Source organism: Sphaerodactylus townsendi, linkage group LG04, assembly GCF_021028975.2.
Source record: "Sphaerodactylus townsendi isolate TG3544 linkage group LG04, MPM_Stown_v2.3, whole genome shotgun sequence".
NCBI lineage: Eukaryota > Metazoa > Chordata > Lepidosauria > Squamata > Sphaerodactylidae > Sphaerodactylus > Sphaerodactylus townsendi.
This window is the reverse complement of record NC_059428.1, coordinates 80,507,348-80,535,035: the sequence shown is the minus strand read 5'-3', so window position 1 is coordinate 80,535,035 and position 27,688 is coordinate 80,507,348. Positions and strand designations below refer to the sequence as shown.

Below are 27,688 nucleotides of genomic sequence, written 5' to 3'. Positions count from 1 at the left end.
TTGTCTTGTATTTTATATTTTTGATGTCCTAATGCAGAATACAGTCTTTAAAATTTAGAACATGTAAGCTTGTCTTACTATATAATTGAGAAGTATGTTCCCCAACCAGAAAGTGAAGGATACTGGGAGATATAATCCAGAGGGTACCATTTCTCATGTACAGAGTGGCTGATGTACAGAGTGACTACAACTTCCAGACTACTCACTCAGCTGGTAACATTTCTTAAAATTCTGGGATCCCCACAGGGCTGACCTATTCCTTGCCTGAGCCAAGTCTCCATTACAGGTCTTTGCACAGCTGTCCTATTCCTTGCCTGAGTCAACTCTTAAGTAAGTCAGCAGCAAGCCTGGTTCCAGCAGTCAGGACCGAACAGGCCATCCTAGGCTGTTTGGGAGGAGAGGGAAGACCTCACTGCACTTGAAAAAACTCCAGCTAAGGTTGTGAGAGCAGAGCTGAGGAGGGAGAGGTCTCATCACACCCACCCAGAGCACTCCAGGCAAGGTACCAAGAATTGACTGGGTGAAAAGAGAGAAAGGGAGAGTTGGAATAGGGACAAGAGAAGAAGTTTTGGGGAGAGGCAGAAAGAGAGACTAAAAATTGGGGCAGGGTAGCAGAAACATAGAGAATAGGGAGTTTGGGCAGGAAGAGAGAAAGAGAGAGATAGAATAAGTGGGCAGACAGAGAGAGCTGGGGTAGCAGGCCCGAAAGTCAAAAGCAGAGCTGGGGTAATGAGGGAGAAAGAGAGAGCTGGGGTAGGGGGCCAGAAAGAGACTTGTGGTAGTGGGGTAGAAATGGAAGATTAAGAGAAGGGGTGGCAGAATGAACAGTGAGAGGCCGAGAAGAAGGGGGAGAATTAAGAAAAAATGTGGGGGTAATGTCCTCTCAAGTCCCAGTTGTGGGTTCAGCTTTGCAAATGTGGGTTACATATGAAGATGGGGATCATTTTTCTTATTTTTACAGGCACCTCCTAACTTTTTTTCCCTTGAGCTAGTCGAGGAAATAAAAAAGATTACCTCATTTAAACCTGTGGAGTGTTGTCTTTTTGAAACAAGAGTGGTAAGCCTTTTGGGTGCAAAGTTTCTTTGAATTCTGGCCCCTCCTTGGCAAAGTTGAGATGTTTGGCAGGGCACAATTTCCTATAGATATGCCATGTCTCTTGCCTTGGGGGGCATTAGTTTTCTAGAGCCTGTAGTATTATTTTTGCACAACAGTCTTTATTGCTAGTGACTATATGATCTGCAACATAATTTTAAGTTTTTAATACTCAGACCAGTTTAATATAAAGTCTTTCAAAACAGTTCACCAATATACTGAATAACAGTAACCTCTCATTTTTTTCATTTTCTAGGCCATAGCTTTCTAATTGAGAAGAAAGCACAGATAACAAGGGAAACTTTCAGAGTAAACAGTAAAATATGCATTTTGCAGATATTTGAACCTAATTTGACCATTTCAAACATTACACAGGCACGGGTACGAAAACATAATATACTTATGTTTGGCTAGAACATTACCAGGCACAGATAACAAGGGAAACTTTCAGAGTAAACAGTAAAATATGCATTTTGCAGATATTTGAACCTAATTTGACCATTTCAAACATTACACAGGCACGGGTACGAAAACATAATATACTTATGTTTGGCTAGAACATTACCAGTTTCAGAAAGCATGTCATATATTGTATATGATACTGTAGCATTGAGTTTGCAATGTGCAAACTCTCCAGTGTGCAAACCGTAATGGGCCGAGCTCAGTGCAAAACCAACTTCACAGCTATAACAGCTAATAGGTATTTGAGCTAAAAGCCATTACCCTGAGAGTATACCAGAGGGATTGATTCTGCTACCTCTGCTGCAGGGAAAGCCACACCCCTGCTGATGGGGGATGGACTTTTCAGGCCGCAGATCCATAAGATCCATAAGATCAGGGACTGGCGGCCATGGTCGGCTGCTGGGGGGCCAGTGGGGGCAGGGGAGGTGTTGGTTAGTTAGAATTGGAGGAAGAGATTTTTATCCAGTAGTGGATGACTGGGGAGACCCCCAGATATGCTCCTCCCTTGCTGCTGAGATTGGTCGATGGGATGGCATAAGGACGTACAAGGCTTTGGTGAGCGGGTAGCCTGAGAAAAGAGAACAGTGAACTGTCCTCCAGGGTGGGAGATGGGAGTGAGATCTGCCTTCATCCTCCTTCTGGATGGGAGATGAAAGATTCCTTTTACCTGCCAGCTAGTGCAGTAAGGTGATAAAAAATCTGGGGACTGTTATTTAAGGTAGGGAATTGGCTGATCAGGTAACTGTGCAGCATCAACTAGGCCAGGGGTAGGGAACCTGCGGCTCTCCAGATGTTCAGGAACTACAATTCCCATCAGCCTCTGTCAGCATGGCCAATTGGCCATGCTGGTAGGGGTTGATGGGAATTGTAGTTCCTGAACATCTGGAGAGCCGCAGGTTCCCTACCCCTGAACTAGGCTGTTGGGGCGGGATGGGCACGTGGTTGTGGTTCAGAGGGATTCCAGACGACCCGCCTGCCCTGTGGCTGGAGTGGAGAGCTTGTTCTTGGTGCTTGGCCAAGTTGGGATTTCTGCTGGTGTACTGTTCACCCCACTGCCCAGCAACCTCCCTGCCTAAGCTAGTAGGGGCAGTATCTGAGTTGGTGTTAGAGGTTCCCAGTGTAGTGATTCTAAGGGACTTCAACCTCCACATCGAGGATGCCTCTGATGGTTCAGCGCAGGACCTCATGGCCACCATGGCAACCATAGAGCTATCTCAGTTCGTTACTAGTCCAACACATTCAGTTGGGCATGCTCTTGACCTGGTCTTTGCAATGGGCTGGATTGGGGGGTTGATCTGTTAATTGAGGGTCTTAATATTTGTCCCTTGTCATGGATGGACAACTGTCTGGTAAAGTCTGGGCTTCAGATGCCACTACCTCACTGAAGGGGTGGAGGGTCCATTAAAGTGGTGGTGGGTCAATTAAAAAGGGGTGGAGGGTCAATTGAATTCACCCTTGGAACAGGATGGAATCCCAAGGATTCCTGAATGCTCGGGAGGGTTTTTCTGGTGACATGATCAGCACTCCTGTCGAGGCCATGGTTCACTTTGGAATGGTGAGATGAACAGATCCATCAGCGCAATTGCTCCTGAGCACCCTCGCCCCACTGGCAGAGTCATCAGTGGTATATGGGGGAACTGAGGGCAATGAAGCAGGAGGGATGACCTCTTGAGTTCAGGTGGCAGAAATTCTGTTGCAGATCTGACCAGACATTGGTGAGAGCCCATTATCAGGCCTATCACGTGGCAGCAGTGGCAAAGAAGGTATACTTCTCCCCCCTTATTGAGTCCACAAGTAGATATCCAGCAGAGTTATTTAGGGTGGTGAATGGATTACAGTCCTCTACTCAGAAGACAGTAGCCAGAATACCCCTTGGTATCTGTTGTGACAATTTTGCTGGGCACTTTAAGGATAAATTCACTCAGTTCCACACAGGATTGGATTCCACAGTTGAACAGTGTCCTGTGGAGGTGTCTGGAGCACCATCTAGTCTTGTTGATCATTTTCAGATTTTGAGGTCCAAGGATGTGAACAAGTTGCTTGCAGGGATATGGCCTACTACTTGTCCTCTAGACCCTTGTCCATTCTGGCTAATAAAAGCTAGCTGGAGGAGGAACCAGAGTAGGCCCAGTCAGTTCAGGAGATAGTGAATGCCTCTTTGAGGGAAGGGGTGATGCTGGCACCTTTTAAAGACGCAGTGGTCTGTCCCCTTTTGAAGGGGGCCACCTTGGCAACTATCATCCAGTGACCAACGTTCCATTTTGGAGCAAGGTCTTAGGATGGTGGTGGCTCAACTGCAGACGTACCTGAAGGCAAATTAATTTTCTGGAGCCATGTCAATCTGGTTAGCTGCTAAACTATACCCTCTAAAAGTAAGTAATATGATAAATCTTTGTGAAATAACCTAAGCCACTTTATATGAGACTGCAAATTTCTAAATACAGAATAACCTATGGTGCACTGCTGTAGATTGTTTATAAAAATCCAAAGTATTGTTAGATTTGTATGAGTAATTAAATGTGATCAGATGGCTTTATTGATACCCTGTAGCAGATCTAGACCCCTATATCTTTGAATGACTTAAGTCCATAATTTGTCTTTTTATGAAGTTAGGTTTGGCATCATGAGGCCACTTCAGGCAGCAGATTGTGAAGGCAGCAGCTCCTGTCCTGCTAACCACCAATTAGCCAACTATCTGTTTCTCACCCAGCTACTTTCATCCCTTCTCAGGAGGTAGAATAAGCCTCTTGACCCTACAGGCCTCTTTAAATCAGCACTGCAATCTGTGCCAGTTTCTAAACTTCTTCTTAACACTTCCTTCCCATAATTCTGGATTGAATGTTGGCCTGGTTAAGCTCCTGTAAGGAACATAATCTAAAGAGAGTTCCTGAAGCCCTATATCACATCCATGGCTTTACAAAAAAAGCTGGAGCTGGAAAGAGGTATGGTTAGTTGTCTTCTCCAGCTTCTAAGCAGGGTGGAGTAATAGCGATGAGGTCTCAGGCTACAGATGTCTTGAGCTACCATTGTGGCCGGCTCGGGACACTTTGCAGAATCCCCTTGTCTCTCAGAAGCAGCTTTGATGGCTAGTAAAATGGTGTTGGGAAGAATATATTCTGGAAATGGAGCTTCATTCATAGTGATTTAGATCTGACCCATGATAATACATTAGAGGAACTATATGGATTTACACTTAGGAACGTTTTAAATTGTTTGTTGTGGGTTTTCCGGGCTGTGTGGCCGTGGTCTACCGGACCACCACCAGACAGCCCAGAAAACCCACAACAACCAGTTGAATCCGACCATGAAAGCCTTCGACAATACATTTTAAATTGTGTTTGGATTTAAGATGAAAAATAAATAGGAATTTTTATGTGAGACATTTTATGTTACTGAACTGAGAGCATTTATGTATCTTAATAGTCTTGAACTAAATCAAAGCACATACTCATATGAACAAAACACCAGATAATTACAATTTGGGATGATTTTTTTATTTTAAAAAATGTTTTTCTATTACATTGAAAAACAAAGTTGGTTCCTTTATAAAAGTTTAAAATTAACAGTTTAAAATCCAATAAGTAGCACAGAAAATGTGCAACTTCACATGCTTTTTTGTTATGTGCTTTTTCTCAACTGTGTTCCATTTGTTCTTTTTATTTTTCAGTATTCTGACAAGGCCCTATACACCCAGCTGTGCTTTTACCGGTACATTTTTGATGTGGACTGTGCAATGGAAAAACTTACTGATCAAGAGAAAGGTATGTTAAAACACTGTAATTACCCTGTGAGTTTAAAGTGAAAATTTGTATCATAAAAGGTAACCCATTTCAGCTGTGCTACTCCAGTACGCATCATTCTGCTAGTATCCTATACACAAAGTCAGTTGACTACATGAATTTCAGGAATTCCCTGTACAAGAATGGAGCTGTGTGTCTAATAATCCATTGTACACCATTGCTCAATTGAAGGAGCTGTGTTTGTGGAAAGGCTATTTTAAACTCATTTCTAAGAGATCAGGCTGCTGGTGGTGCTTCTGTAACACTTTCCTTTTCTGGAAAGACTTTCTTAAATTCAGCAACAGTAAAATAACTCTCAATACAATGCAATATAAGTTGAAAGAGGTTTTGTGAGGTTTTATTTACTACAGTGTTTGCCTAACATCTTAGATATATTTATTGTAGACACTATGTTTCCTAAATATGTATACTACGGCACCAATCAAAAATTTTACCCAGGGTGAAATAAATTTTCAGTAAATTCAGAAAAACAAAGGTAGTTAATCTGGATATACCTTGAAATATGTTGAGTTTGTGTCCCACTTCCAAACTTGGTCAATCCATATGTCAACAACGGTGAGCAGCAATTAGAAGTTTCTGCCTTATTGGAAATGTGGTATATAAATACTTTTTATAAATTAATAAATATAAATAAATAGGAGGAAAGTTGGATTAGATTTGGAATGCTTATTACGGATGCAGTATTAACACTTCAATCACAGGCTTTTCTATCACCCCTGTCTCCCCTCCTATGGCATATTCTTGGCTATATCAATCAGGAAAAACTGCTCTTACTGCCCTTGCTTCTTGGCTATCTGGAGAATATGTTTCATTTTAATGTTTTGGGCACCATAGCATGCATTCTGTAAGAGTCAATGGGATTCTGGATATTCAAAACAAGAATATTTGAAATGATTCAAAATATCGGGAATTATAAGATTTGAAAATATTCAGAATAGTCCATTTATGTTATTATTTATTTAAAGTACTTTTAACCTGCTTTTCTTGACTCAACTGCGGACCAATCAGCTTACGCACACACACCCCTGCTTCCCAAGCCCACATAAACAAGCAACAACAGAGAGATTTCAATGCAAATTAACAGATTCAGCATTAACAAACCAGTTTGCAGAGTGAGGAAGCAGCAGTCTGTCCTAAGTCAGGCACTTGCTCCCTCCCTCCCACCAATCAACTCTCCTTTATGCTTCCAGGGTTTGGCAGAAGCAGTTGCTATAGCATGGAATCTTTAAAGGCTTTATAGTTGCTAAGGTAGATATGTCAGTCAGAATTGCAGATTTTAAACATTATTTTACTACTGTAAGGTCACTATTTTGAAGTCAGTCTATTGGATATAGGACCTGGGATCAGAGGAGCTGTGTGTTAGTAGTAGTATTTGCCTGAGGATGAGAGGCAAGTTTTAGGTGTGCAGTCCAGGAACGGGAACTGCAACACTTGACCAATTACCTTGACAAAGGGATAGGAAAAAAGTTAACACTTCTTAAAGATACATCATCGAGTGGTTCATATTCATTCTTTTGATCTGCTATTAAATTACCACACTTCTTGGAATGCTTGATATTCTAGCCTTGTAATAACTCCTCCAAACACACTCACATCTTTGTTCTGTTTGTATCCTAACACAGCTATGCTTTTGTCCATTGTGGAGATGCATTTGATAAATAGGTGTTGGCTTACTCTACAATAAACTTTTTCATCTTTAAAATAACAAAGCACTCTGTCATTTTGATTGACTATCCGATCCGTATTAGCACAATAAAGTTCCATGCAGTGTTACAAAGAAGCATCATAAGGAATTTTGGACTAGCTCTCAGTTGAGAGTTGTAATAGGTATGCTATCTGAACAAACCAGACTTCATTTCAAACAGTGATCTTCCTTGCCAGCAGATATAGATATGCCTTCCAAGGAGTACTTTAGGACCCTAAATGGGAACCATGAAAAAAAAAACAATTATCATACCAGAAATAAGGTGCTATGTATTTTGTTTATTCTATTGTGACTGGTACTTTTGTACTCCATTGCATGCCAAAAAAAAATAAAATACTAACCTAGCTGAAGAAAAGACTTTTTTCTAAATACCTTAATTATAAAGTTCTCTGTCTTTGGAATACAGGTTCTAAAGGTATCAGAAGAATGCCTAAAGAAAAAGTGAGAGGCTAAGTTATATTGAGATATTTATTGATTGAAACAAAGTTGAATATTAAAAGCATTGTCTGTATCTTCAAAGTGGTATATTTAAGACACCTTCACACTTTTCATTTTTATACTTTGTTTCATAAAAAAACTAAATGCATTCTCAGTAAATACTTTTACACAGTTATAGCACCATTTTACACTTCAGCCTTCATAAAAATACTAAACATGCTTGATTTAGTTTCTGGATGAATAAGCTGCAAAATTGCATTTAGAAAAATGAAACTGTTGGGCTGTATGACCTACATGCAAAACACAAAATCAAACTTTGAATATTTGTTTGTATCCTGTAATTTAAACATTGTTTTTCCTCTGTGCGTTCATAACTTGGTCTGCCAAATATCTGTACAAAGTGGTTTTTATGGATGAGTTGTTAGAAAGCTTTACAAGAAGACCATTCATAATGGTAGTATTCCTCAGAGTTACTAATAGGTGGATCATCAGATGTCTTTGTTAGCAGGTGGTGGTTACGCAGGAAAAGTACATGCAGAATATTGCAGTTGTATCTGGAAAGAAACCTCAGAATGAAATGCAACGTTTAAAAATAGTTGACATTTCCAGAATGTAATGCTTTGGCACTCAGTACCAGTATATTTTGGGCAATAAGGCCAATATGAGAATTTGTGGGTTTTGAAAATATGGATTGAGTTGGGCATACCTGTGTGAAGTTCATCACCAAATGGATTTGCTGAAGTGGGTTTGAAAATAACTTGTCATACAACTAGGTTCATTATGACTATCATTCTGGTGATGCTGAAAAGTGGTGTCAAATTGTACCCAATGTATGGCGATCCCAAAGAGTTTTCAGGAGAAGATATGACCAGAAGTGGTTGCCATTGCCTGCCTTACTGTGTAGCAACGCTGAAGTTCCTTGGTGGTCTCCCATCCAAGTGCTAACCAGGTCTGACCATACTTAACTACCCATGACTAGATAGAGCTTGCCTGGGCCATCAAGGTAAGGGCCATATCATTCTAGGGAGGAATAATTATATAATTTCCCATTGGTTTGGCAGTAACTCAATGTGCTGTGTATTCTATATCACATTAGATCTCTCAGATTCAAGCTACAGGAAAACCGTTCTTCAAGGATTCATAGCCAAGTGGAATAGGGATATGCAGGCCCATTTTGATGGTAGAGTTGTAAGATAAATTTTATAACCGCAAAGTACAACATTTTAAAAGCCTTCAGGGGGAAAAAATCACAATACAGATAAGTAGAATGTTGCTCATTAGAGAGTATCCAATTTTAATATTTTTTAGACATGCATTGTATTTTTGATATTTTTTGATGTTAATATTTAAGACATATTAAAAGCTGAAGTCTTAAAGCTATAAAGTTTTCCTAAGCTTTATATCATTTTCTTCAGTGTGATTTCAATTGGTTTACTTTTAAATGTGACTTTGAGTAACATGTATTAATGTGGCTGTTAATAAATTGGTATAATTAAGTCTTAAGAGGATAATTCAGTATCTTAATATCTGTACGTTTTTTCTTTATTTTGCCATCAGGAAGTTGATATAGTAGACTAATCAATGATTTTTTTAAAAATGTTGGAAAATACAGTTTTAAAGTAATGGGTGAGATTTTTTGTAGATGTATTGTGGTTATACAGTTGATAGTTTTTATTTCCATAATGTTTTTTACTACATAATTATACATCTTAATTACGTAATTACTATCATAATTATTATGTAATTACATGTAGTTCCACTAATTACAAAATCAGGAAGTATAATTATCTAGTTAAAAAAATTCTAAAATCTTATTTTATGAACTGGAGATCATTTAAAAGACTGATCGGTGATCTATTTTCTTCCTTAACACATCCTGATTTAATTCATGGCCTCCTCTTTAAATCAGCAAATCACTAAGAATGTTACTAACAGAGATCAACATCTGCCTTTACTGGATTATGAAAGTATAATAAGGTTTCCCCCTCCAACACTTATGCCTATTTATGCTACTAAAGCTCCTGTTATCTACCAGAAGATAAAAAATTAGTTGCTTTAAAACATTTATAATGACAACCTACTAAAATATAAATAATATGAAACTGGAATTAAATAAATTACTGAGAAACAGAGTTGTCAGATGGATTCTAATTGAGTTTGGGTTTAGAAATCTCAGCTCAGTTGTTCATGCTTACTTGCTGTATCCTTTTGAGTAGAATATGTGATGGGGAGGAGGGGATTGGCATTCTGTTTTGTGAAATCGTTTTATAGGAAACCACTGTCATGTTCATGGTGATGAAAAAGTGCTATCAGGTCACAGATGACTTATGGCAACTTCTCATGGGGTTTTAATAGCAAGAGACAAACAAAGGTTTTCTGCTTTTTCCTGTCTCTGGGTAGTAGAAGAGAGGAAGAATTTGGATTTATACCCCGCCTCTGTCTTCTGCAGCAAGAATTGAAGTGGCTTGCAAACTCCTTTCCCTTCCTCTGCTCACAACGAAAGACCTTGTGAGGTAGATGGGACTAAGAAAGTTCTCGAAACATAATCTGTGAAGCTTGTGAAGGCAGCTAAAGCTGAGCACTACTTTGATCAGGGGCCTACAGATTGGTCCCTAGCTAGAATTTCGTTATTACAATGCGACAGCCATTTGAAAGAGGGGGCATGGCTACTTTTTAAGCAGTAAAATCTATAATTATGTCTGTCCTATATATCCTGGTTATCAATTTTACTGGGTAGCCCTGGTGTTGTGGGAGAGCAGGGAAAGTTTTCTCAATCAGTTTTCACCATGCTTTGAGTCCCAGTGAGAAAGGCATTATAAATAATTTAAATAAATAAATAAAAGCCTTTAGGGCATTTTGGTTGCCCTTTAACATCTTGAACAAAAAGGGGGTATTTTTGAGACTGCCTTAATAATTTATGCATCATTCCTATGCTACTTGGACCCTAAGAAGGGAGTAGTGTATCTTCTCACAGAGGTTCAGTCACTACATTTGTTAGACTGTTGAGTTTTGCTGTGAGTTGACTCACAGCCATTTCCACAAAAATTCAGACTCATTCCCCAAGGACTATTGTTACATCCTCTGCCTTCTGGAGGAAGATTTTATTTCCAGAGCAGCCACATGGTCCCTGCCTTCAACCTTTGTGAGGCACTTCTCTGTAGATACCAGGGCTATAACAGACATATTCTTTGGCAGAGTAGTCCTCAGCTCCCTGTTTCCTGGAGCACCTACCTTCCAGGTAAGGTAGCTTGCTAATTTGCACCCATCAATCAGTGTGAAGCACAAAAACCACAAAAAAGTGAAAACAGGTTGCTTACCTCAAACTGTGGTTCTTGCTTGCAACTTATCACCTATGCATTCACTCAGTCTGCAAAGAAAATTGCTGTAATGTGCTTGTACATTTGGGAAGGGACTGAACAGGAGGCATCACTTCTTCCAAACTTAAACACTGCATAGGCGCAAGGCCCTTCAGTATGAATGCACTGATAACCATTCAAAGAATAAGTGAGAGATGCAAGAAGGCAGTAGAAATATACACACTGTAGAGCAAGCATTCATTCGGGGCTAGGGCACCAGATGTCTACTGCAGGAGTTAAGTGAGGATACTATACTATACACAGAGGAGTCTTTCATGTATGTCCACTTTTTCCAGCACCTTGGGGCTGCTCTTACGGTTGCTAGCTCTTTCCCCTCAGTCTGTCAGTCAGATGATTTGCACTGAATGACTTTGCCCATTTTCAATTTTCGTTGATTTAAAATGAAAATTATGAAACTTCAACATTTTAAGAATATGCAAGATTTACAGCCAATCTCAACCCCTTGGGCAGGAGGATGCAGCACCATCCAAAGGAGTTCTCCATAATGCAGAAAGTGCAAAACAGCAAACTGAAACTCTGGCCCACCAAAATCCCCATTTGGGGATAACGGACTTATGCCACAAAAAATATCGCATATGTGCCAGACCAGCTGCATTGACATATGGGGGCGAGGAGGGCAGAGGAAGCTGACTAAGGTCAACTTCACCCCCTGGTCCACCCCCGAAATGCCCCCAGCAATGTCAGCACAGCTTTTTACACCAGAGGGGCTGGGAAATGGTGGTACTTGCCCGTGTATATCCCCCTTCCACTGGTGCATTTGCCCCTTGTGCCAACATGGTGAGCACCCACTCAGGCATGCTGCTGCACTAGTTCCTCAGGTAGGTCCATCTTTCCCCAGATTGGGCTGTTAATTGGTTTAATTGTTGAATAACTCTGAGTTTAAAATATTCATTCACGTCATGCTGGACTTGCAATAACATCTTTACTCTTCAGTTCAGAGTTTTCACTGTACATTATATGAGCCTCTCATAATAGGGTCATGTTTACTATTTGCCTTTTTTGTGAGAAGGTTTTAATAATTTGAATGTTTGCCTCCAAAATCATTGTAGAAAATAAAACCATCAGGTTATAGCATCTTGCCACCTGTCATTGGTGACTGATTTTAAATTTATACCCAGATCCTTAAAACAGAATGCAAGTGGATGTCACTGTTGTCTAATCATGTTATTTTTAACCTTTTTAAACCTTATTTTAACCTATGAAGAAGTTGATCCTGCCCAGATTGTAACTGCCAACTGCATATCACAATGTTTTCCCATCTTAAATAATTTAATTCTTAATCTTATAATGCAATTATTTTGACATGAAAGTATTACGTACTGTAATAGTTCCACTTAAAACAGACATTTTCATATTACAAAAGATGTATGTGGCATGAAAATAAAGAATAAAAGGAGGTGAATGACAGATTGAGCTATTTTATTTACTAGATAAAAACAAATAATCCTATTAGTGTCAAATATTATGAACTTAGAATTAAAATGCAGTTATTTATATGCCTGTTACATGTTTGTGTAGCTATGAGTGGGCTACAACTATTGGATTAAATCAGCAACAAAAATGGTGACAAATATTAGATATCGGAATTCTTTGATTTGGATGCCTGTAGGAACTTCAGAGGAAGAAATGTCTTTATTACATATAAATCATCACTGAAGAGCACAAAGAGTGACTTATTTTTTGTTCCTGATTCAGAAGAGAATAGATAGCTGTATACTGTTGGGTTTTTTAAATTGTAGAAATGCATGTGTGCACATGTTTCATATCAAAAGTATTGTTAGAGGGATGGGGGAAGTGGATCATGGCTGCTCCCTGAAGAATAGAGAGTGGACCATGACTTGGCCTGTATTTAAAAAAGCTTGCAAGTCTACTGTGCATTCTTTCTCATAGTCTTTACTAGATTCAGTTGTCAGGCAATAATAGTTACATAAATGTCAAATAATAAAGATATCATTGAATTCATTTTACATGCCATACGTTCCTGAAATTTAGTCTTACTCTTATTATTTTGATTTCAATCAAGTGGCACCTTAGAGAATTTAGGTGCCACCGGACTATAATCTAGCTCTGACTGCAGACTAACATGGTTAACCTCTGAAACTATATCTTCTTCCAAGAACCATGGACATTTATAGGTTTTACTATGAAGTTAATGCCTTCTCTATCAAAACATCCAGTTTTCTCATATAGCTTTAGTTAGGCGAAAATTATTGTGCCTTTCTGTAATAGTGGAATTTATTTTTCTAGGATTGAATATTTTAAGACTTCTATTGAGGTTAGAACCTATTAACCACTTTTGAATTACGGCCATATTGCCAGTTGTCAATAGGGTTGCTGAAATTTCCTTTCACTGGTTTTGTGAGCAATAGATCAAATTAGATTCATCACTCTTGGCTTGTGGTGATTTGAAATTGAAATGGAATATATTAAGGCAACCAACCACACTGATTACATTGCAAGCCTCATTTAATTTCATACATTCACACATTACAGTGAAAAGCAGATTTTAATGCATGATTGTGAATGTACCTTGAGTGACTCCAAAGGTCATCTGTAATAGGTGCATAATTTGTCACTATTGGATGCCTAATTAACAAAGAATGTTCCACACTACTGCTACCTGTATAATCGAAAGTATTAGTTGGTATGCCTTTATGGGGATCAAGAAACAGTAATACGAGTTTCATTAGAATCTGTTGGTCAGCTGGCCATAGGGTTGAGGGCATATTTGCTGATAATTTCCCTATGTACCAAGTTTAGGAATGTGGAAATATGTCATTTTTCTGCCTTTTAGTTTTGATATATAGTTATTCTAAATGTTTTTGTCCTATCCCTTTCCTTGACTAGTTTTCCTATCTCATTTGTCTCTTTTGTTGTATTTTATGTTATTTATAAAACATTTTTGTACATGTATTAATTTTAATGTCAGTTTAATTTCATTATTTTGGTTGGGAGAAAGACAACTGCTATTTTTTTCCTGACCACCAAGAACCAAATTAACAGAACTCTGACTTGTGAATTGAATTGGAGTAATCACATCTCTAGTGCAAATCTCACAGTTCAACTGAAGAGTTATTTTCATTGCCGTACACTGTGGTCATAATCCTAATTGGTAAAGTACATGTAAGTAAATAATCCACAGTCTGTACCATTTTGTTTGTTAGATTTTCTATGTAGGATCTCCTGTTCCAGACCACTGCACAGTGTAAAAAGTGAAGTGCCTCTTCATGAGTAGAAGCCATTTCACAGAGGCATGTAAAGGAGGACAGCAAATTTAAATACACATGATTACTTTGGTTTACTGCCTGGAGCTGCTTGGCCAAACACATTTGTTTGTATTCATTTTTACATGATCTTATATTCTAGAAATATTGCATCAGATCCCATGGAAGATTTTTGCAAACTAAAAGAGGGAGGCAATTTGTGCTGAATTTTCTCCCCATGTTACTTCTGGTGATCCTCTTACCCTCAGAGTAGCATGGGGGACATTTTGCCCTGCCACAGGAGAGGGAATCAAGAAAGGTCTGCTTTCTGGATGGAAATTCCTTCTGCCAGCAGAAATGTTCTGCAGGATCCAAGCTGTCTATAGATCTGTAGGTATAATCAGCTACTTGTTTTTCACTAGTCTTTTAATAATGTCAGTTGTTTAATAGTTATCCATTTAAGTGTGTGGGGTATAGGCATATATTTAAACTTTGCAATTGACATTAGATACCAATGTTGGTTTAATGTACAGATTACGTACTACTCAAATGTGAATCAGTTTCAAAAATGATTTACTGTGCTGCAATGGAATTGTTTGAAAACACAGATGTGAATCTCCACTGTATTTAACTGTGCAATTCTCTGTATGCTGACTGGTATAAACATAAAGGAGTGTCCAACCATCCATGGACTTCACAGAAGCTTTTTTGCTTCTCCTTTCCACTGAAATTAGTTAATTCCCTTGAAATTTTGTTTCTGGAGGTGAGCCAACCTTTAAGAACACCATCTCTGCAAAATGTGTCTTCAGTAAGTGGGAAAATTGCCAATAACTGTTGCACCATTTTCTAAGACTTTAAATGCCATTTTAACTGTGTGGTTGGATGCATGACAAGAAATCTCCATGCTAGATAAGACTAGTAGACCCATCCAAAGGGCGGGCAAATCTGTCTGCTGAAGCGGCGTGCAGCCATGCAGGCAGGTTTGCCCTCCCTGCGAAACTTGCCCTGACAGAGTGGCAAAACTGCTGGCATGTCCCGCCCCCCCCCCCCGGCACAGGAACTTGGCGCCAGCATCCCAGCACCCCTGACGCCATCAGCGTAGCAGGGGCGTGGCCAGGGGAGGAGCCTCCCTCCTGGCCATTTACCGCATTATGCCAGGGGCAGGAACTTGAGACTTACAAGTTTTGGGTGGCATAAGTCTATTGAGCTCGTGAGGCTTCTTGACAGCAGGAAGGCTTTTATTCTTTTGAAGCCTCCCCAAACCACCAGAAAGTTTCTTTGGGAGCAGTGGCACAACCAGCCACCTGGTCTCTTAGATGGGGCTGTAAGGTCCATTCTGTTTGCAACAAGATATCTTTGGGCACTCACAAGCATAATATGAAGGTGACAGTTTCACTCTGTCAATTACATTGAACATACTGTTCAGACCGAGATTGCCACTGTTCACTGAGCTTTAAATTTGCTATCATCGGTTGATTTGTCTAACCCTTTTTAAAAGCTTAGTAGCCATTGCATCTAGATAGAGTGTGATACACCTCTGTGATACATTTCTGAAGATGCCAGCCACAGATGCAGGCGAAACGTTAGGAGCAAGATCTACCAGACCATAGCCACACAGCCCAGAAAACCCACCATAACCAGTTGAATCCAGCCGTGAAAGCCTTTGACAATACATTCTCACCAAGCATTCTTTGTGTTGTAAAGTGCAGCTTGCAAGCTAAAAATTGGCCCCAGAACGATCTGAATAAGTCTGATGTAAGTTCTATTTAAAGTAAGTTTTGCTAATCAGTTGTAAGGTTGCATAGCAGATGTCACTAAACCTAAAAATGTCACTCTGTTGGGGCTCCCTACCAAAAAGAATTCGTTAGTTGCAAGTCATTAAAATAACACATATCAAAGCATATTTTTAACCCAATAACAGTACCTGAGGTTTTGCCATCGTAGGACAGTGTTACCATGATCAATATAAGATGCCCTTTTCTCTCTTCAGTGTGGAAAGTCATCTGTATCTTCAGTATCAGGACTGAAATGTAGAATCTAAGAAATTAATTTCCAGTTTCTTTTTGAGGATTCCTTTGGGGAAGTAAAAAAGATATGACTGATGAACTTCTCAAAGACTGACTCTTGGTTACTTCAGTGAGTTATAGTGCTTTAAATCATATTTCATAGCAATGGTCTGTTTGGAAGGCATACTGCCTGATAGTGACGTTCTGATGTCTTAGGTTTCTGAACCTATGGCCTTAATAAAATGCCTACAAAGGTGTACTGTAATGCATTCCACTTTTGTAACAATTAAAATACTTCATCTTAAGATGACCACCGTGGTCGTCTTCAAAGGTCCTGTTTCATGTTCCCCCAGCTTCTACGTTTAAATGGATACAAACCTTGGAGAGAGTTTCCTTGGTCATGGCACCAAGGTTCTGGAACTTTCTCCCCAGGGAGATTTGTCTGTCCACTTCTGCTGCCGTCTTTGACCAGTGAGTGAAGACTTTTTTGTTTTGTTCAGCATTCCCTCATTTATCCCTTTTCCTAACCAATGCTTTAACTGCTGCTATTATGTTTTATATTTAACTAGTTTTTAATTGTTTTAATGGTTTGTGCTGGGGGGTTGATTTTCATGATTTATGCTATACTTAATAGCTGTTTTGGTTAAAAAAGTAAATGCATAAATTACAACAAGCATGATAATAACAATATTTATATTAGTCATGAAATCTGCACACATAATAAACTAATGCATAAGTAAATATTTCTAAGGTAGTTATGTTTAAATATTTAATGTACTATTTTTTAAATGCAAGATTAAACTACATCAGGTACAACCATTCTTTACAATTGCACTTTTAACTTTAAACAAAATTGATACATTTTTCTTTTTACAGTCTACTTATCACCAGACAACCAGACACATTAAAACATGAGGTTCCTAGTTCTGATGAGTTGAACTAGCTCGCACATTTCTAATCCCCACTTTCCCCACAAATCAATCAGCCACTATGCTCAAAAAGAGCAGAGAGAGTGGGAGAGCATGCAGCATGGAACTATGAACATGCATGATACTACACAAAGTTTTACATTTGCAACATTTTGTTGCAGTGATGGCTAGTGTTCAGCTGGGGTAGAGAGCAATCAATAGTGAGCACAGCCAGAGTAAATGGTGGTCAGAACCAGAGCATATCAGTTCTGATTTTGTCCTGATCCTTCTCCTTTGCATACTAAGAACATTCAAACACAATAATCAGTTTCTTAACAGATAACATGTACATGTAATTAAGAAGTGGGTCTTACCTTGGTTTAGTAGACTTGAGTGCTGTCATACTTTCTTCTCTTGAGGGGGAAATGGTGTGGGCTCTGCTATCCCTTCAAACATTTCTATCCACAACCAGCCTTCCAACCACTTGGTAATACCATCCACTTAGACTTTTCTCTCACTTTTGTACTTGAATTCTTTTATACACCTAATGGTAATGAACTTTATTGATAAAAAATTGCAATTCTATGCAAGACTACAATTGTATGCAAGCTTACTTGAGCATAAAACCTACTGAACTCAGTTTACTATCACATAAATAAGCATACAACTAGTTGACAAATAAAAAAGAATCTGGGGCAAGGATACTCTTTTTCGAAGTGCAACCCTATGCAGAATTACTGTAGTCTAATCCCATTAATTTCAGTGTGGAGATAGTACCCCTTTGATTAGAAGATAACAGTAGATCTATCACTCTTTTAGTTGCAAAATTTATGCCCTTGTGATTAATTCTCACAACCATTCAGATGTGGTCAAGTTTTTATATTTTAATAATCTGCTTTAAACTAATAAGTTAAGATGTTTTATGAGGGAGAGAGAATGATTAACTGCAGTGGGTTAGACTGGAGCAATTATGCATAGGAATGAACTGTAAAGATTCTATAATTTCATCCAGCAGTGTTTCATTCACAAAAATAAGCTTCATCTTAGATTTTCTGTCCAAGCATACATTGGGACTGTGCATGAACTAAAAATCCACAGGGGATGTTATTTATTGGAGCTGTATTCGAGGTGCCATATTTTGGAGCTGTTTCCACCTAAACAGTCAACTGCTCCAAAACTGTCACCCCCTTTCTCTCAATTCCTTTTTCATCACTGGAGGAGTAGATCTTTTCATCAAGCTCTTCTTCATCAACAGAATCTGTTGCTCTTCTGAACTTCAGTAAATTATTATCTGGGTTGTTGGGCTGCAAATGCTAGAAAAGATGTCACTTTCCCCTTTCTGGACATTACCTCCCCCATTTACCACTGGGTGGATAGCTGGGCTCCTGTGTCTGTATCGTGGCCCAGAGGGCCTTCAACAACTGTATTCAGTGTAGTGCTAAAATGACCCAGACAGATTATCATTATCTTTATCTTCTCTGTTTGGGCAAGGACCATGATGCTGCAACATACAAAACCTGCCAGCAGTCTACTTTCCAAGTCAAAGTTAAAGGTAGTATTGGGAGAAGGTCCTTTTTTTGACCAACGTCTCCTTGAAATTAATATCTGGTTCGGAGTGTCCATCAAAGTCCATCCTCAGTGAGATCAGTTTCATCAGTACAGCAGTTTGAGCCCCGACAGCACTGGTCTTTTTTTGGCATCTTCAATGGTAACAAGGCGTGCGTCATAACTACTTGCGAGGAAGACCAAGCACAAGAAGAAACACAGATTGACTCCAAAGTGGCAGCAAACATAAATTCTGTCACCAGATCCCTCTTTGGAGGTGAAGAAGGTCATTCCACTTTGAAGATGCGCTCCCTTAGACCTTCATCACTTCCACTGTTTTTTCTGAGATGAGATTGAATAAGAATGGAATCCCTCCCCAGTTCCAGGGCCCACTGGATCTGAAACTGCACCACCGCCATATCTTCCATATCCATATCTAGCTGAGTGGGGGGGGGGATTATTACAGACCCCTGACCCAAGTCTGATCTGACTCAAGGTCAGTAACCCCACATAGACCTTTGGCAGTCACCATTTCTAGTTGGTCCTCTTCACCAACCCCTAGGCCAGAGTTGGAGGAGGATGACCATTCAGGCCCTGATTCCAAAGTGAGCTCAAAAGCACCATCAGATCAAAACCCTGACAAAAGAACATGGGACCTGTCTCCAGTGTCTCCCACAGAAGACTTTAAGATATACAGTGAGCAAGTAATACTGTCTTCCCATATCTAGATGATTTGCTGATGGTGGCCTCTTCTTGAGAGAACTTAATATCACACCTATCTATTTTTCTTCAAACCTGCAAGAAGTTAGGCCTTATTATCAACTGGGAGAAGTCAAGACTCACTCAATTCCAGAATGTATGGTTTATAAGTAGAGTGCTAGTCCCCATCAAGTGCTAGTCCCTCATTACCTTTTTACCAAAGGAAAGCCATATTGGCCATGATTAGAAACTTTACCTATAAACATTTTTACAAAGCTGGGACTACCCAACAGTTTTTGGGCCTCATGGCCTCTAGTACAGCAGTGCTGTGCCTAGCAAGACTTCTTCAGTTATGGCTCACTCTTCAGTTATGGTTTCTGACTAAATTCAGACCAGGCTTCCATTCTCAACAATGGAAGTTTTCCATCCCTTGGTCTGTAATCAGGTCTCTGTTGTGGTAGTCACTAAGAGATAATTTATGTCAAGAGACTGTGCATGACAATATAGCTGTGAGCAATGAAACATCAGGCTTCCATTCAGTCCATCCATATTTCGGGAATATACATTCTACATCAGTCTTCGGTGCTATCCACAAAGTGGGACTGCAATTACGCAGGCCTGCAAAATAAAAAATCTTGAGCTTCCATTTTAGGGGGCACTATTGCCATTGACTGTGTCATGAGGACATTCCCGCATCTCAGTTCCTTCACCATCACGATGAAGTTTGGTCACAAAGTGCTTCATTGAGAGTGCTTTTCTATTTTATTGAGAATATCATTACTTCCCTCTTCCCGTGGCCAGTGGCAGTAGGTGGCGGTATTCTGGAGATGGTGCAGAAAGCATTTTTTTTAATGTACTACTTGCAGAGCCAAAATGACCTGAACAGATTAACATGATTTGTGCTTGTTGTGTTTGGGCAAGTGTCATAATGTTATGGAGTATAAGATCGGTCTTCAGTTTATGTCAATCTGCCACGGAAGCTTGCTGCATGACTTTGGGGTCAGTCACACACTCAAAACCTAACCCAGAGGTGTAGCAAGGGGGGAAAGCGCCCAATGCACTGGTGCATCCTGGTGCACTGGTGCATCCTCCACCCCTGGAAAGCCTCCGCCACACCTCCAGAACACCCTCACCACACCCCCACAGGGACACGCACCCGGTGAGTCACGTTACCCCCTCCCCCTTGGAGCTACGCCTCTGGCCTAACCTACTTCAGAGGATTATTGTGAGAATAAAATGGAGCAAGGGAGAATGTTGTAAGAACTTTGGGTTGCCACTGAGGAAGAAGTGGGATATAGATTAAGTAAATAAATAATTCCTGATATGGGAAATGGATCACGTGGATTATAGTTAATTATTGTGGATGGAATTCTTAAAGCTTTCTATTATGTGCATTTATTAAATGTTTTTAGGGTATCAAAATTATTACCTGCAGACTTTTGCTGTTTATTTTCCCTGGGAATTGCTCTGCATACTGTCTCCAATTGGCAGTTTGGGTTATGCTTATAATTTGTAATTGCCACTCTAAGAAGAGTTTATTGCTTAAACCATGCTCTAGAAATTTTACACAATCTGAAATTGTTCGGATTCTCTCACTAAAACTCCATTTTCTCCAATATATTCTGTCTATCCATGAAGGCAGTATCTGACAAGAAATATTAATACAATTATGACAGTTCTTATAGTTCTTTAGGAATGCCATACTAATTTTATTTGTAAATTCAACCTGACAAGCTCCAAAGTAGGCATATTCCCAGAACAGCATTATTATACTTTTTTTCCTTCATTGGCAGGTCTGTTATCACATGTAGGTATCCAGCAAATAGTTGAGATAGCTGATAAACTCTTTATTCAGAACCAATTTTCTGAGCTTATAAGCAATCTGACATATATTGTTTTTATGTACCACTTGTAACTCCTTGCTGTGTTACAGTTTCTTGGACACCAGTAGATCATGAACTTTTTTTAAAATGGCAAATAATTGTGTAAGCAATTACTGTTGCCTTCTGTTTAAGGACTGATTCCATACTTTAATATAACCACGGTTTTTGCATGAGTATCAAAGTCAAAGGGTATTTGGCTGGTTGCTCTACAAGTCTAGTCTTAATTTCTAGGGTACATGTGAACCAAATGTTCTGTACAAAGAGAGAATTGGGTTGTTAGTAATCACTATGAAGAGCTTGAGGCAGAATAGGCTCTTTGTCTCTCTTGTATGAGAAGTAAAATTAAATAGTTTCAATAAAACACAATTCTAGTTCGCAATTCTAGGAATAATATTTTCCCTCCCTTTCCAGACAAACTTTTCCACCTGTCCAAGAGGTGGAAATGCAAAAATAGGCTCAAAGGCTTTACCATCTAACAGCACTACTCCCAAGCTGTATGTACAAATCATGCTTACCTTATGTGGAGGAGATGCATTTACATATTTTAAAGCTGTATTTATTACAACAAAACCTATCATAACTGTCTTTGAAGAACTAACTATTCTTTTTTCAGGTAGCTATAAAATAGAAAAGACAATGTAGAAAAATTATATTGTATCAACCTGGACATTTATGGATTTTTTCTTGTGTAGCACCAATCAAACTTTGCTTAGGTCACTTGCAAATGTATTTTCTTTACATTAGAAGAGGAAAAGAAAATATGCAAGTTCAATTTTCTGCCTTTATCCAGGCACACTCAGGTAATTTGATGGATCTTGGAAAATACCTGTTTTAGACTCAAGCAGATCAGTGAGTGTGCTCTGGCTAGCTTGCAAGTTGGGCAGAGCCAGTGCCCCTGTATCCTCTTGCCTCCAGTTTACATTCTTCATCATACAGCCCTGCAGTGAAGATTAATGGGGTTATTAAATGAATAAAGGAAACTAGTAACTAAGGATTTTATATTGCACACCTAAGGTGTGTTTGTCTGAGAGCCCTTACTAAATGTATGTTTATAGGCTGCTAAGACAACCTGGGGTATATAAATACTGTTATAATATAGCTAGCTAATTGTAAAAACACTGTATCGTTTAACTTGTTTCTGTGTGCACAGTATATCTGAAATATATCCTCCCACTATGAAAAAATAATCTATAGGAGAAGAGTATATGATCTAATATTATGGAAGTTTTTCTTTTTAAGCTTCTACCATTGGCTGAATTTCTTAGTGTTAGATTTTGATATTTTGTGACAATATGAATGTTCTAGATAGTTTTCACTTACTTACCATTCGAGCCTAAAAGCCTATCCACCATTTTATATGATCATCTGAACAACTTATAACATTTCTTTCCATTTCCTTATTGCTTTTTGTTACTTTTTTCAAAATCCTTTTTTTATAGACATCAGCTAATCCTCTTTAAGTTGTTGAGAGGACAAGAACCAAGTCTGGGCTGGCCAGCAGCACAAGACAGTTGATTACAACATCTAGGCTTACTGGGGGCCTTTAAAGCTGCTTTGTATTTTCAGTGAAGCACATCATTGCTTGGTTCATTACCCCACTGCAGGTAGTCATGTTGCTTTGAATCTAAATTTTATTTAATCAACGTCACAAGGATTTTTTACTTGCTCTCTAGTGTTGCTGTTTAACTCTGCAAAAATTAGTTGTCCACATACGGAGAGTTGAGCCAGTCAGTCAATTTGAAGAGGACGGTTAGTTAGCATAGTACCCACAGAATGGAGTTAATCTTGCTACTGAGCTCATTTATCTTCAGAATTCTATTGAAACTTGCCCATGTTAATTCCATTTTAATTTATGAAAATATAATTTATTTAACATTTATATAGATGAAAACTAATTTATTCTGAAACTGCAGAAAGAAAAGAAAGCATAGAGCAAGAGGTGGAAAAGCATTATTTGTTTTTTTACTGGGTTATGTAAAAATAATTCATCTTTGTGGGTCTTCCATTCAGGCCCACATTATAAGCAGGCCTACCTTGAAGAAAATAGAAAGCTTACATTTCTGTTCTGCAGCTTTAAGAGGTACTCCGCCCCCTCCATTTAGGCAGAAACTTTCCCTCCCAAATGCAGCGTGTAAAACGGAGGGGGAGGAGTGCCATTCCTTAGTTCTTCTTTTTCCACTACAGCCATAACATTCAGTGACAGACATATGTGTATTCTAATGGCAGCCCATGATGGAGTAGAGGGAGGGCATGTATGCCTGTGCAGAAGCCCACTCCATGAATTACTGCTACAAGTAAGTGCAACATCGTTCTTCATCTTTGTGGGTCTTCTGCACAGTCCCACATTGGGAGAGTAGCAAGCTTCCTCACCTGAGGAGGAGGGTGGGTTGTGAGGCTGTCATTTGAATATTGTCTGCAGGACTGCTCTCTTAATTGCTGCTTCTTTCTTTGAGTCGACATCCACTGTGTAGTGCTTGATTAACATTGACAGAGAGAACATGTGACTGCATGGCAGATGTAATTGATAACCATGTTGGACATCCTGGCAAGCTGAAGCGACTTATGCCCTCTCTGCAGTTTCAGAATAAATTAGTTTTTATCTTTATATTCCCTCAGTAATTATTTTATACTGACATGTTTCCAAATATCATCTAGCTTCTAGAGCAGTGTTTCCCAACCTTTTCGAGGTCAGGGTACCCTTGACCTCACTCTTCATATCTCACGATACCCCTGCCGCTCCTTCCCCTCCCAGGGTGAAGGGAAGCACTGGGAATGGGGGTGGCTGCTGACCTTGTGGCAGGCCCTGCCTCCTGGGCCAGCTCCAGCTCCATGTCCTTGCTGGCGCTGGTGGAAGACACCACAAAAATGGGGGGGAGTGGTAGTGTTGCCCTGGGACATGCTCACAGCACCTCAGGGTACCACAGTACCCTGGTTGAGAATGGCTGTTCTAGAGAATCATGCAACCAGTGTGACTCTGTGCTTCTTAAAAGGAACCATCCTCCCAAATGATTAATAGTAAAATGTTTTTAAAAGTGAGAGGGCTTTCAAAAGCCAGTGTTATCACTACAGACATCTCGGGCTGTTTTGAGGATAAAATGCAACTTCTCACTCTGCTGACCTAATATTTTTCTCTTGTAGAATACGGTATATCCATTCTTAATACCACCAGAGCAATGGCGTAGTGGTTAAGAGCAGGTGTACTCTAATCTGGAGGAACCGGGTCTGATTCCCCGCTCTGCCACTGAGCTGTGGAGGCTTATCTGGGGAATTCAGATTAGCCTGTACACTCCAACATACATCAGCTGGGTGACCTTGGGCTAGTCACAGCTCTATGGAGCTCTCTCAGCCCCACCTACCTCACAGGGTGTTTGTTGTGAGGGGAGAAGGGAAAGGAGTTTGCAAACTCCTTTGAGTCTTCTTGCAGGAGAGAAATGGGGGATATAAATCCAACTCTTCTTCTTAATATCTCAATCAAATGTTAATAAAAAGTAAGAAATCTTTCTGGGCATGCTAAGTCGTTTTTGGTGAATCAGATTTGGCAACTAGCTGGGAAAAAAGTGGTCCAAGCAAAAAAAAATTCTGCCTTGAGTCAGCAACTGCCAGACCAAAATGGGGACCACTGACTTTTCCTCCTCTATCCAGTTTCATGGTTTCATTTGTTCATTTTTACTGTAATTTTTAAAATAGTACTTCTTTTGCTCATGTATATATTACATGTTTCCTGAGTACTGGAGGAGGCAGAGAGTATCAGAAAGTGGGGACTGCCATGCTGACTGGCTAGTTTCATTCACTCAAACCTGCTGCCAGTATTGCCCACCTGCTTGATTGTCTTCCACACACTCAGACATGTGCAGCAGCATAGGAGGAGTGCTGTTTCATTTAGCCTACAACCAGAGAGACTGCTTTGAGATCACATTTGTGGCGAAATGTCTGCATATTCAAATTGCTTTGAAGGCAAGCGTGAATCCTTGTGAAAATGATAGTTTATGGATTCTTAATTTCATTATCTGAAAAAAAGATACCTAGATGTGACTAACCAACTTAAGAGGGAAGGCTTTTCTTATTGTAAGGTTGTTTCGCAGTATTCTTTTAGTAATTTTTAAGAGAGCTAATTAACTGTTTAAAAATCAAATGGGCTCAGTGGAAGGGAGTTAAGAATCCGAAATTATTTTTATGCTTTCAATACTTTTATAAAAGAGGGTTTAAATAGAAGTTCCAAGATTTCAAGTTTAAAGACGTGTATCATAAGAACATGAAAGTCTTTCTTGCTCTGGTATGAACATTTCTTCCCTCCTTCCTAATTTCCCCTAAGCAAATACTCTGAATACTTCTCAGAGGTGTTTTATGTATATGAAGAATATCCTCCAAAAAGAGATTGGCAGCTTTAATTTGTCTGATATGTGCAATCATGGTCCATGTTAAATTCAAAATGCTTGTCCAATCAAGGATTCAATATAGAAAAGAGGCAGTAACAAGTATGCTGTACACTGTAATAAAGAAATCTGTTGATTGAAAACAGTTCGTATATTTTGGAAATGATAGGGAATGTAATTGGTTAGAAAGAAAAGGATAGGGCTTCATAAATAATAGGAAATGGAGCATATTTTTCCACTGATAATGCTAACTCAATTTAACAATATTCTGATATTGAATTTTCATGTACTGTAAAATAGGCCTGGTAGATCCTCCAATGCCACTCTAAATTCCATGGTTAATGGAATGACCTCTTCATATTGATGGTGGACAACTTCAATATGTCAAATTTCTGCCATAATAACACACATTTTTCCAACCTTGTGAGATCTTTGATGATTACTGCCAAAGACTTTTGTCTTCTTGCAGCACAAAGATAGAAAATATGGATATGGATTTTATGTGCAATTATAATACAGACTTGAGGGAAACAGCTTCGAGCTGATAAGCCAACTCCCATGTTCACTCTTCAGTTCACTTATTTACCCCTATTGGCATAATAACACAAGAATTAAACACAATAAAAACCCATTTATACACGTTTGTCAATAACAAGACATAAACATTTTCTACCAGCTCTAAAATCTTGATGCAATTGCTGTTCAAGAGAAATTTAACTATTTGACTGTTAGCAGCCTCTTCTAGACCCATCAGTAAGGTCTCGACTCCCTTGTATTTTATGCATCACATATTTTTATAGTTAATTGTAATTATAATTAATTAAAGTCTTAGATCTGCAAGATACTTAACTGCTTTATTGAACTTCACTAGCACATTTTAACAAATACTAACTTATTGATCAGATCTTTTAATATGTAGTTAATATTGATAGGAAATGCAATACCATTAAAATGGTTGAATATTAGGATTGTTTTGAAGTGGCCATCTGATGAGCCAATGTGACCATTTCTCAGCAACTTGTATTGGGTCTCAGCCAATCATGCATTGGCATTTTCACATATAAACAACTACAGAGAAATCTTTGTAGTTCTTTTTCTGAAAGAACGCCCCACCACACCCCCGGAATGCCTTTACCACACCCCCACAGGAGGTGCACCCGGTGTGTGTCCCCCGCCCCCTTGGAGCTATGCGTCTGATGGCTACACAGCCCACAAATCCCACAACAGCTGCTTGATTCTGGGTGTGAAAGACTTTGACAGTACATTTTACAATAAAGCAACTGCTTTATTAGATTTTGCACTTTAAGATTTAGCTATCATCTAACAGTCATGGTTGTACCACCTTAGAAATTTTAAATACTTAAAGGAGAAATGAGTCACAGAAGCAAGTAATGTTTTTAAATGAACATAATACTTGACATCCAGTTTAAATTATCTTAAATAATCACTATAATGTGCCCATTCAGTGCTGAATATATTGTTGAACAGATGGACAGAATTTGAAGAACTGAACAGAAAAGTCACACTATCTTAAAAATTATGGAATTAAAGAACTTTTTCTGAGCCACTTGGATTGACAACATTTTCAGTCCTTGACGCTGCACAATTATATCAAATTTTCACATGAACTTAAAATGGAACTTATATGTTGTAGCCTTGGATGATCAATAAAATAAATTATTTCAGTAAACGTCAGGTGGCAAATGTGCTGTCAAGTAAATAATAAAACAAACTCTAGATTTCTATCCAGAAGGCAATAATTTTCCTTAAAACCAAAAAACTTGCCCCCTAAAGTACCTTTTCATACTGCTACTTCCAAAAGAAAACTTTCCTATTCTCATGTGAAACTCCAGAATAAAGCAAATGGGTTATATAGCACACCTTGAGTATCCTTTCTTCTTATTCTGTAAAGCTAAAAATGCTTTCTCAGTTCTTGGTGTTAAGTTTCCAGTCTTCAGTGATGGACAACAAGTTAACAACATAAAATGGATGTTGACGGTTGTTGAAAATGAAGTAATGTTTGATGTAGCCTTGCGTTTTCCTCTGAACCTTGACCATACAATAGAAAAACCAAGGAAGGAGAGCAGTGCTGTCAAGTACAGAATTACAGAGAAAAAAATTAATCTAAATAGTGAGGGAGAAGTCTGTGTTTTCTTGCATGATATTTAACAGCAACAGTAAAAAGAGGGATGTTTC

The 27,688-nt window shown here is 39.0% G+C and overlaps 1 protein-coding gene across 1 annotated transcript in view; it reads left to right on the top strand.

The window, feature by feature from the left end:
* Nucleotides 1–27,688, top strand: part of POLA1 (DNA polymerase alpha 1, catalytic subunit) — a 226,278-nt gene that overhangs the window by 174,316 nt on the left and 24,274 nt on the right. The window contains exon 36 of the mRNA XM_048493186.1: nt 5,223–5,316. Within this exon, the coding sequence (XP_048349143.1) occupies nt 5,223–5,316 (94 nt within the window). The remainder of the gene's footprint in view (nt 1–5,222; nt 5,317–27,688) is intronic.